This window comes from Haliaeetus leucocephalus, unplaced genomic scaffold, assembly GCF_000737465.1.
Source record: "Haliaeetus leucocephalus isolate CR32 unplaced genomic scaffold, Haliaeetus_leucocephalus-4.0 Scaffold273, whole genome shotgun sequence".
Lineage (NCBI taxonomy): Eukaryota > Metazoa > Chordata > Aves > Accipitriformes > Accipitridae > Haliaeetus > Haliaeetus leucocephalus.
Genome location: NW_010972709.1, coordinates 523,701 through 535,812, shown reverse-complemented (window position 1 = coordinate 535,812; position 12,112 = coordinate 523,701). Strand labels below are relative to the sequence as shown.

The 12,112-nt window shown below is 42.8% G+C and overlaps 1 protein-coding gene across 2 annotated transcripts in view; it reads right to left on the bottom strand.

Moving 5' to 3' along the window:
* Positions 1 to 11,909, bottom strand: part of CTNNBL1 (catenin, beta like 1) — a 56,324-nt gene extending 44,415 nt beyond the window's left edge. For both annotated transcript variants that reach the window (XM_010569364.1, XM_010569363.1), the window contains exons 1-3: positions 11,820 to 11,909; positions 3,514 to 3,702; positions 987 to 1,093 (exon numbers count right to left, since the gene is read on the bottom strand). In XM_010569364.1, the coding sequence (XP_010567666.1) occupies positions 987 to 1,093; positions 3,514 to 3,702; positions 11,820 to 11,849 (326 nt within the window). In that variant the 5' untranslated portion in view covers positions 11,850 to 11,909. The remainder of the gene's footprint in view (positions 1 to 986; positions 1,094 to 3,513; positions 3,703 to 11,819) is intronic.
* Between the last annotated feature and the right edge of the window lie 203 nt (positions 11,910 to 12,112).

Sequence of the window (12,112 nt, the reverse complement as noted above, 5' to 3'; positions counted from 1 at the left end):
TGATGCACTTTCCCTAGCCACCACATATTAGTACGTGCATTGTATTAGTCTAAGGTGAAGTCCATAAAAAGAATTTGGGTAAGGGAAAGAACAACAAACTGGACAAAAAAATAACAGCACTCAAGCGTAGCAAGAAATTCATTTAACATGAATAACAAAACTCCATGACAGGAGGAAGAGGCTCACTAGAACTGCAGGTGTGGAAACACACAAAGCCTGGCTTTCAGACCCCATCCAGCCATTTGCTCACAGCATCTGAAAGCTCCATAACATGAAATTATTTTCGTCCCACACAGACCGCTGACTGCATATGCAAGCATAACACCTTCACACAAAATGATGGCATGAAATCTTTAATTATTTGAAAAGCAAAACTCACCAATCCAGGACTCAATCTTTCAGCCTACCCCCCAAACACCTACCACCTGCCTATCAGTGAGGAAGAGACCACTGCTCAGAAACAGTGCAGAGGAGGAGACCCCTGAAAAACGAGAGATCTGCGGTGTAACTGATGACTCTCCAATGCCAACTGCCAAGAGGACTGATGTTGGGAGAGCTCGTTAGGGCTCACTTTTGAGAACCAAGCTACTTACTTAGATACCTAAACCAAAACTAATGAAACCTTACTGAATTTGCGCGCTCCCAAAATAAACACAACATAAACTCGAGTTTTAGTACTTAAGTTTCACAACCTCTAATATTAACAGAAGCAAGAATTTAATAAACTAGAACTTTTCACTTCATTGCTAATTATCTCTTTGTGCCGCCAACTATACACCAGCCACACCAGAGTCTTGCTAATGCCATTCTTATTTAACAAAGTTAGTTTCAAATACAATTTAGAAGAACTACATGGCAATAACTGCTGTTACATAAGCCTTATGTAACTGAAAATGTCTGTATATATAGTCAAGAAATTAATTTAGGGCTGAAACCTAAAATCAAAGGAAAAAAGGGTAACAGAGAGGGGCTGAGCATAATCTTACTTTTCTGGATTGTCAGGAAACTTGATCCGCAGCTCCTGGTTTTTGTAAGATCTCTTCTCAAAGGTGAGAATCATCTTCTTCACTGAACTTTCATCCAAAGGTTCTTCCTAAACAAATTGGGAAGGGCAGAAAACAGAGCTTAGGATGGCTGGAATGATTACCCGGCAAAACACAAAAGAGCAGGTACAGTGACGTGGTGAGACTGCAGTCAGGCCCAAACCCTTCAGGAACAAACAGCAACCCCTGGAAGTCTCACTGCAGAAAGCTGCCAAAAAACTCAAAACACCATTGCTATTCCCTTATTGATTTTCTCCAACTCTGAGCTGAGCAAGCTCCCCAGAGCAAAACCTTGTCAGTCAGGTTTTTATAAACCAGGGGTTTACCAACAGAAGGTTCTTTGGAAAAGAACCAGAAGAGCTTCCCTACACTTTCTGAAACCAAGTATCAGTGAAAAAACCCCACAGTTTTGCAGTGGCTCATCTTTCTTTACACCTGTATTACCTGGCACCATCAGTGCATATTGAAGCTTTTTGCTTCTGACATAATCTGCTTTAGCAGTTTATGCCCATGGACAGTTTCTTTTCATAAGTCCATTGTGCTATTTCTTTTTGTAGGTCTACATATAACTGCCCTGAGTTTATGTTCTTTTGTATTTTCCTCACTTGGATAAGCTTTCACTTCTATTTTAAAGTCATTTTCTAAAGGGAAAAAAAAAAAAATTTTACTCGAATAATTTCTTTTTTTTTTTTTTTAAGTTCTTCTAAGGTGTTTCTCAGTTGGCATTACACATTTACTGCACAGCAGTAATATAACTTTAGTTACCTCCCTGACACCTACAAACACGATTCTGTTATTTTGTTTCATTATTTTAATGCACTTCTTTTATTAAAACACTGATGATGCAGATTTTCCTGTGTAACCTCTTCCCTCTCCTCTATTTGCCTATGTTACAATCACTCTTAAAGAGAAGTTCTCAAAACAAAAAACAAACCAGACCCCTTCACATCTTAAGCCAACTTTTGTGTCCCATCTCCTGTTCAGGATTAAATCAAGAGTTGCTTCTGATGTTGAAGATTCTTTGGTTAGTGACTCTAAGCAGCAATCTTGTACAAGATAGAAAATTTCTGTTTCTTCAGCAATCTCCATTACAATAATAACACCAGTCCAAGTCTTCCATTATTATTGAATTTCCTACGTTCTCAGGGCCAACCTGTTTTAGCACCATCCCACTCATGTCACCATCCCACTCATGTTCAGGTAATCAATACTACAGTGCCCAAACCACATTCTTCCTGCAATGGGATTTCAATCCACAAAGATACTGTCACACATGCTGACACTGCTTCCCTCTATTTCACTTCACTCTTTGCTTTCTCTAATATACATCACTACAATATCTCCATTTGTACCTTGTATTTAATTTGAATTCAGTATTACAGTGTCCTGCAGATTAGCTTCTTTCAATCACATTTACTGGTACAAAGTACATTTTGATGGCACTTACATTAACTGCATTCCAAGATAATAAACAAGAGGTTTTGGTTCTAAAGAAACTTTGGACTTCCAGCCCTTAAAATATCTGGATGGGAGAACTGCACTTGACAAAGACAAGGGACTTGTACACTGCAGGAATCCACAAGACTCTAACCAGTCAAGAGGACTTTTAGCTACATCCATTCATCCTCACTGGAGCTCAAATGCTACAGAAATCCTGCATTATCCTTCTCCACTATCAGCAACAACTGTAATGGCAATAGCTCAACATCAAAAAAACGAGGGAGATTTTCAGAGACGAATGCTAGCAATGCTGTGTACAAAGGACAATGATATTTTACAAACCTACATGATTCTGCAGTGGTGAATATTGCTTGTTTTTTTATCAAACAGGACACAGACAGCAGGAAGCAAATATCTTCTAGATTTATACCAATCCATGTGTCACATTTATAAAGTGATCTTTTCCCTAGCCCTTGGCAGAAAGGCCAATGCTGCATTGGATTTCTGTCTCCAAGGCTTGAAATCATTTACCCTTGACAGCTGCTACCCCCCTCCTCTGACCCAAGACCTTTCCTGTATAGAAGAATGTTTGTTTATTTGCTGCTGCTGCTGCACAGCTACAAAGAGGGGAAGAGTGGGAGAAGCTGCATGGCTAGGGGTACTGATGAGAACAATAGTTAGGAAACTGGTTAGAATACAGAAACTATTTCCTAAAAATATATTTTAGGAGGTGATGTGGGTATTCCCAGCCTAAAACAGAGATTAGGCTTGAAAGCTTCCCCTTCCCCCTCCCTTTTGCCCCCCCTCCTTTAAACCTTCAGAGGATATCTTTGAGAAGCCCCGTTTGAAATTAATGAATACCCCGCAGGGCAGGAAAGTAAAACCATAACCTTAAGCTCTACGAAGCATGTGAAAAATCACCAGTTAGTGTCATCATCGACATGGTAAAAAATGGAAGTCACAGAGAAGTGATTTAGTGTTTGCTTATTTCCCACCGCCTCCCCTTTCCCACTGGATACTAGTGATTTACTTCCTCCTCTTCCTCTTCTCCATCCCTCTCAATTATCTGAAGAAGTTTCTTCTTCTCATCATCAGTTTCTTCCAGCGCAACAGACTCCTCTTCCCTGTGACGACTGTGCTCTCGTGCACTAGCTTGTTTCCGACGTGCTTTGATTTCTTCTTCCTCTTCATCACGGGGTCTTTTTGTCCCTCTGTTAGGCTAAAGTCAGAGAAATAAGGTGAATGAATACAAGTCTTTTGTGACCTTGCAAACCAAAATACCAGTATTACAAGACATACTGAGGAAATTCTTACAAGTTGTTTAAAACATTTGCTTACACAACGCTTAACAACTCTGAAAACTAGGAAGGAAATTAATTTAGTGAAGTGGAACGTCATATGAGTAGATGAATGGCTCTGCCAAGAGCTATGTCAACATCCTACCTTGTTTGATCTATGAACACGACTCATGGGAAAATATCGTCATAGGCAGCAAAGACTAGTATTGCAACAATAAGAAGTGGCCAAACCAAACTGTTCAGTGGCTGTACAGCTGACCATCTTAATGATCAGGAATCAGCTAAGTCAGTTGATACAACCTCATGTTTTACAGACAGAAGACCAATATGCTCAAGCAGGTAGCAGTGAAAGATAATTTTTTAACCACCTAGTATATGAGATTATATTGAATTCTTGTGTCAATCCTAATTCACCTTGACTTCGCCCATCCTTCTGTCGAAAGTTTGCTGACACTTGAATGCAGAATCGGAACCTAATTCAGAGTACACAGGACAGGAGTATGGTTGCTCGCTGCAGTTCTGCAGGGGCTTGGCACCAGATTAAGTGGTGCCCATGCTTTTACAGTTTGCTTGGAACAACCTATTATTTTATTCCACAATTTCTGTTTAATTGTCAAAAATAAATGTAATTTGTCATGGACAAGAAAAAGTCCATTAACCCTCATCCCATGTTTTAATTTAGGCAAAAAGCATATGAATGCATTTGCAATAGAAGGAAAAACTCTCCCTTCAAAAACCATAAGGATATTAAATTTGGTCTCTCTTTTTTTTGAAGGACAACCAAGCTGGAACAGAAGTACTCCATGCCATATAACTACAGGAAAACAAAGTTTAATTCTTTACTATTTAAAAGGAGCCTGTGTGTTAAGAACAATGAAAACAATAAGAAAAATATTTTTACTTTCTATCACTGCTCAAGTTGCCTGGTAGATGATTTCATAACCCCATTAGGTCTAACATTTGTCCAGCCTGTTTCATAAAACATTTTCTGGCAGGAAGACCCCACTTTTCTGCTCTGTGGGACCCTTTGTCTAAAAGCATAAAAGTCACATCATGCTTTCATGAACATAAGGCCTGCTTTTTAACCAAGAAACAGATTCTTTTCAGTTTTGATTCAAAGAAAGATGCAGAGGGAATAGGTGACAGTGTCATGCTCCTGCCAGGCCCAGCACAAGTGCAGGCATCAAGGTAGGAACTTCCAGCTCCCTAGCAGGTTGGGAACTCATGGTTCCCAGAGGGCAATAAATCTTTCAGGCAATCCTGCTATGATTCCGATGACGATGCAAATGCTACAGACCAGCTACGACTGCTTCTATGCACAACCCAGTCTACATATTTATTGCAATATAAATGAAAAGCCAGCAAATAAAAGCTCTGCTCTCAAGAAAACTCTGCTTTCAGGAGAGATGTAGAAAGAAAAAAAAAACAACAAAACAACCCAAACCAAAAGAAGACCACCTCGAAAAGCACTTGAAGTGTTAATTATAATGAGAAGCAAACTGCACAGCAGACTGACCAAGATCACATTGTTTTCAGGGTTACGATGTTGTCCACTTTGAGGAAGATGCAGAATCAAGTTTCCCAGACAACATACTAGCACAAATCAAAGCTCTAGACACTTGCTCCCAGCTAGACCTATTCAAACTCTGTTATCTATCTCCTTTCTCCCTACATCTTCTCTGCTGTTTCCATTACGGATGGTACATTCCTGACTTAAAACTCTTCTAAAGTGCTCCCATGCACTTTTAAAGCAGTTACTCAGCTCATAATTCAATAGCCATAAAGTAGAAGCATACCTGGAGATTCTTTGAAATGAAAAATCTATTTGCTTGAAGGGTTTTGTGGGTTGGGATTTTTTTGTTGTTGTTGTTGTTGGGGTTTTTTTAAAGCAGATTCCTATTACTTATCTTCTAGGTACATTAAAATATAATTTCACATAGATCCATTTGGAAACAAATGTGTCATTGTCAACAACCAATAATTCAAACCCTCCCCAAGCAATCAGCAACCCAATAAAGAAAAGAAAAAGAAAAAAAGGTGCTCTTCTAAATGACATCATCTAAGGAAAAAACTTCAGTAAATACATAATCCTTACTCAGTGCCCTTAATGGCACACAGGTCTCTGACCTTCGTATGTCCTTCCACTCGCTCCTCAATAATACCCAATTCATCCTAAACTACCTTTGACAGATTAATGTTACAAACAAAGATATAGGAATTAGTGACACAAAAAGTCCTGAAATTTACAGCAAAAAGCCCTGCAAGACTTGCCTTGGATGTTCCTAATTTAGGGAGTCACAATTTCATTCCTCACTCTCATTTCTAAACATTAAAAAAGGAACAAAAACCTCAACGAGACTGCAGCTGTAATGAGGGACCAAGGGAGGTGGTGGTTTGTCAGATGCAAAGTAATGTACCATGGGAAGAGACTATATCACCAGAACAAAATCTAAATTAAAACTCCATCATGAAACCAGCCCCATTTCCTCTGAGTACACAATCCTTAGTATCAGAATTTACACCCTGTTTCAATCTCAATTATTTTATCCTTTTTTGTATTTATGCATTGTTGGGGGGGAGGAATCTTCTATAATACATAACAGAAATCATTATGATAAATTATGGAAGTGCCCTGCATGCAATTATTAATGCTGCCAACACATTGGCAATAGACAGTAATTGAATTCCCAGGCAAATGCTATTAAGCAGGCATTAAGGTTTTTCCTTTTGTTATTGATGTTATGCAAAACCTTACTAAGAATATTGCAGTTTTCCAACCAGTACTATTAAAACTAAGAAATCAAGGCATAAGTGAAACACCTGGGTTTCTGCTCATTTTACAAGAGATGCACAGTCATGAACAACTGATTTAAGGCAAGCATTAGCTTCTGTTCATTGATTTTCATCTTTGGTTTGCATTTGTATTTTCTGAAGGACTGTTACCAACCAACAAGAATTAAGGGAGTACATTGTTGCACTGAAACTGGTGCGTTTTGCTAAGCAAACACATATATTATGTCTAAACACATTTATTTAAATAATTTCATAGCTTCACACACATCTACACAAGTTTTGCCTTTCTGGTAGAAAAGGGAAAGTTAATCGTTTGACAAATAAAATGTGGGGTTTTTTACTCAGTTGTGCTAAGGTGCATTTGGCAAGAAGATGGAATTCATCAGAAAATGCACAAGAAAAGCATTTTTAAATTGTTTATTGTTAGTTAAGCTTAATTTTGTTCCCATTGAATGCAGTGCATTCACAGTAATTTATTCCGAACACATTTTCATTTAAATCTAACACTGATATCACTACACAAAAAACAACAAATACAAAAGGGTTTAAAAAAAGCTGACATTTATAAAATACAATAAAGTAAACAAAAGCTGGTGATTGGTAAAGGCGGAATTATCTTTCTGTTTCTCTTCTAGTCTTTAGCTGTACTCGCTTTGGATGTTCACTGACATATTCTAACCTGTTACAGCCTGGGTCCCAGGCTTCACGTGGCAGACCTCCTCCAGAAATACACACCAGACACGGGTCATCGTTTGTGCGCAGACACATAACACAGAGCCTGCCCCTCAGTTCGGGCAGCAAAACCAACAGCACCAGCCTTGTGTGCTGTGAAGGTGAGAGAAATGACATCCTAAATTGAAGAACAATGATCTGCCCAGGGCCCCTGCCTGGTCTCCCTCAAAGCAGTGATTGCACATTAATATCAGGATTAAGTATCCCACAGAATCTAAAAACCTATTGTTTAGGCCCCTGATCGCTTCCAGCCTTCTCCAAACATCAGGAAGGTTTACAGAAGTCTCAGTAATGGAGTTTCGTATTACTAAGACATCTGCTTTGTAAGTAACCTTGTTACTGTGAAGCTTAGAAATTATTTGTTAATGAAATCTGAAATAAATCTTCATAAGTGATGCAGCTTCTTTTGTGACCGCATCTCAGCCAGCTGCCGCCTGCTCAGAAGAGCCACTGCAGAAAAGCTACGCATTAGCTGTCAATTTAGGACGCCTGAAAGCAAGGCCCAAATCTCCAGAGGTATCTTTACTAACTTCTTAATTTGGTTTCCAACATTTGTGATAAACCAGGCTACTATCAATCTTACTTTCCATTGTTTTTCTTTCTGAAGCACGACACTTCTAGATGGCGCAGGATGAGCATTAAAAACTGGAAGAACTGGCACCAGGAAAATCCAGAAGTCTCAGGAAGTCCCAAGAGCTCCAAAATCATGCAAACTGAGGCAAATGAAACAGAAGATGGGCACGGTACCTACATGCATACAGATTATTACTTTCAGAGAGAATGAACCCCTGTCCCAGACTCGCTCACAAGGAGTGCGGCCATTGGGAGCCCTGCGGGGAGGTGCGCAGAGCAGGGATCTTCCTTCACAGACTTCTACACATGCTCCTGTTTGGTGGCCAAAGGTAAAACATCGAAAAGTAAACTAAAGATTCACTTGCGACCCCATTAGGGTACCAACACAAGTTCCATAGCATGGGACCTGTATTCCCCAGGAGCAGAGCCCGGTGCTGCAGGCCAGCAGCTGAGCCGGTGACGGCTCCTCGCTTTAACCCACAGGCAGGACAAGAGCTACCAGGTTAATAAAGCTGTAAGTCATCAACAACCTGCTCGGCTGAGCTGCCTCTGCCATCAGATGCATCTGCTGCATTGCAAATTTACAGTAAATTATCTATACCAGCAGCAGAAATTATGATGTGCCTCCACTGATACGTGGAGATCCATCCCACTACAAACTGCACTCAACCCATTCAAATAATGAGGAGATCACCCAGCTCGGTGAAGTCAGACTTTATCCCATTATTTACTGCTTTTTCTGTTACTCGATTTTACTAATATTCCATTAAAAATTAGCAATTTGTAATGATCACTCACAGTGGTGAAATCTGCATTTAATGAGAATTAAAATAATCTCCCTTATTCCCTCCCAAGACAATTGAAAGAGATCTCTCAAAAGAACCAGAGTTGGCTTTGTCCCCTTAATTACCCTCCGTAACTGGAGGCCAGACACAGAGGATCTGGGCACAGTCTTTCTGGGCAGAACAGCAGCAATATTTAATCATCAGTTTAGACCATCTGCAACTGTTTTGCAGCAACACATAAAGTTTATGGATTCCTGAGCTTTGTATAAACTGCCAGGTGCTGTTTAATTGTATTTTTTGTTACAAGAGGTTCCTTTTCCCACTCTGACAGACACTTGGTGCTGAATTGGTGGCACAGTGCCCGGAATCTTCCATGCCAAGTTTGGCACTGAGGGAGAACATCTTCGTGATTAAGCAAGGGCACAGATTAGGCATTTAGAGGAGACAAATTCAAAACAATGTAAGAGAAAAGCAATTATTTTGGGTTGTGCTGAGGGAAGCTGAGAAGACCGACTCATTTTCAGCAAGAGATTAAAATCAGACAGCAGAGGTGTACACCACCCATCATCCAGCCCACCCGTCTGACAGCTGGTGCCACCCTTGCACCCAGGATGAATGAGGAGATCTTGAGCCAGCCTGCTCCTCAGCCCAATGCAGGAAACCTCCCAGACCCCTGCTCAAGTTAACCTTACAACTCCAGACAGAAAACTGGAGCAGGTGACGGGCTGTTGTAGGAGCCAGCCTCCTCCCAGGGGCAGCAGCCCGTCAGCTGGGTACAGCAGGCAGCCTGGAGCAACACTCACTCAATTTATCTGCCACGCACAAGTCAGCGTCCTCTCTGTGGCACAGGCACAACAGAAGTCTGATTATTCTGAATTTTACTCATTCAGTGGACAAGAATGTACATTTCTAAAAATTATACAGGAGGGCACCTGCTTCGCCTCTCTCTGAGAGCCATGGCAGACACCCGACCCACACAGGCTGGGAGGCAGCGAAACCTGTTGTTTCCAACTTTTTTTTCTACCTTTCAGCCAGAAGTGCCCTCACAGAAGGGAATGTCATTTTCTCAGAATCAAAGCTATTTATCTGCCTTCTGCTCCTCCACTCCTTTCACCTGTATTCACCATTGTACCTAATTCTGGAGGTCTGCATTCAGTGATACTGAAATCCAACACTTACTCTAAAGCATTATCTCATCTACTGACAGAAGAATCATCTGTATTCAGGTGAGAGACCAGAAGAGCACAGAGCCAGGACAAACCCTTCAGGAACAATTTCAGTAGTTGGTTGAAAGCTGCAGAATGGTTTGTCCCACAGCTAGGAATAATTTCAGCAGCAAGAAATGAAATTAAAATTTAAATAACCAGCAGCTAAGCAGCATTTCTTTACCTCTAGCCCCCACAGAATACAGCCCCACGTTGTCATAAGCAATTACCCACATCGCCGTATAGAAAGCTCATCCAACAGAAAGCTGTACAAAATCAAAGTGATCAAAGCAAAGTGGATGCACACTTTCCTCCAGAGCAGAAGGGAATCCTGCGGACTTCAAATTTCAGAAAAAGAGAAAAACCAACAAACAAAAACTCAAACTAGAACCTGGTTAAAAAATTACAACAAACAGAAGTTCAGCGCAGGTTTACCTTTCTGTGCCTTAGGTATAAATTGCATTACTTTTCTGTGCCTTAGGTATAAATTGCATCACAGAACAAGTACAGGACAGCATCATTAACCATAACTGAGGCAGAGAAGACCAAAAAACTAAAGAAACATGAGAAATGATCATTCTAGTTTGTTATTGAAAAATCACAGAAAAATGGTAGGCAGAGAAATACAGAAGTAGAACAGGTCTCAGAACGGCAGGACTATGCCATCAGCACTGCACAAACAGATGAAGTAGGAAGGATGTTAGAGACAGAGAGAGCAATCCACAGAAGAAAACATCCTGGAGCTGTATCAAGTAGGAGTCTAGTGGAGTTCTCAGAGAAAGGCTATTCTTACAGCCATACTCCAGAGTATTTTGATGCCCCTGGGAAAAGAAGAAGGGAAATTTCTCAAACCCAAAGGTAACTTTCTCTGTGCATCCCAAAATAACACATTCTGAAAGTACAGATGTGTCCTGAACAGCAGGATGCTCCTTTTGCCTCTGAACACTTGTGGTGCCTCCACAAACTAATGCATAAGAGGATGGCACATAGGAAGGAGTTCCATAAAGAATCCTGTGTTCTGAATTAAATAGATCTCGTCATGTAACTCCCACACTCAATTACTTTCAAGGTAGATAACGTCTTAAGAGTGCTTTTCTTACCCACTGATTCGGCAGGGAAACACCACTGCTGCAGCTTGTCTAAGAATTAAAGTAACAAGCCAACACTATCGCGTGCACAAATCACAGCGGAAGCATCAAACATTACTGCAAACCAGCGCTCTCATTCCCTGATCCACAGGGGAACACACTAAATCCACTCTCCTGAAAATAAATACACAATTAACTGCATCTGCTTATAAACTGACCTCCAAACGACGAATAAGCAACGATCACATGCCGAGAGGAGAAGAATGCTCACAAGATAAAAGGAAACTTTCATAAGACGGGAAACTTTTTCAGAAGACTTTGGCAAAAATCAAATTAAATGGGCTTTGTCATAAAACAGGTAGAAAAAAAAGAACAAGCCCGCAAGCCACGCAACAAGCACAGGCTTTGCTGCAGGAACAGCGAAGACACCAAACCGTGCCGGTCTGTGGGAGACACGGCATCAGCAGACCCCCCCGGTGACCGGCTCCCACCGGGGCACCGCTTCTCCGGAGCGGGGGTGGGGTGGTGGGTGGTGAGGGAAGAGAGGCCCCCAAAACCCCGCGACACCGTAACCGGGTCCCCCGAGAGCGCACCGGGCGCGGCTGGGCAAGCTCTGCGCGGCGGCCCGTCCCAGGCCCGCGACCGGAGCTGCAGCGGCACCGGGCCGGGGCTGCCGCGCCAGCGGGGCTCCGGGGTTCGGCCTCTGCCACCCCCCGGCACGGCACGGCCCGGCCTGGGCCGCGCTCGTCCCTCCCCAGCGGGGCAGCAGCGAAGGGCCGGGGCTGCTCCCCGCGCACCCACCGCTCCCACCTGACGGGCCCACGCCACCCACGGCCCCGGGAGCCGCCGCGGGGCCGCTCACCTGGTAGCTGAGCAGCTCCCCCACGTCCATGGCACCGACCGGGCCCCGCCACCGGGAAACTGTCGCCAACGACCGGGGCCGCGCGACACCGTGCCGTAAGGCAGGGAGCGCAGGCGAGCCGGGAGGGCGCCACTCTGCCGGAAAGCGAGGCGGGAGGGCCGCTGCCGGAAAGCGAGAGGCGCCACACTGCCGCAAAGCAGCCCCCGGGAGGCCTGAGAGCGGGAGAGGGCCGGGCAGCCCTGCCGCGGCGTGGGTGACGGGTGGGCGGCAGCCGCGGCCCGTGGGCCGGGCCG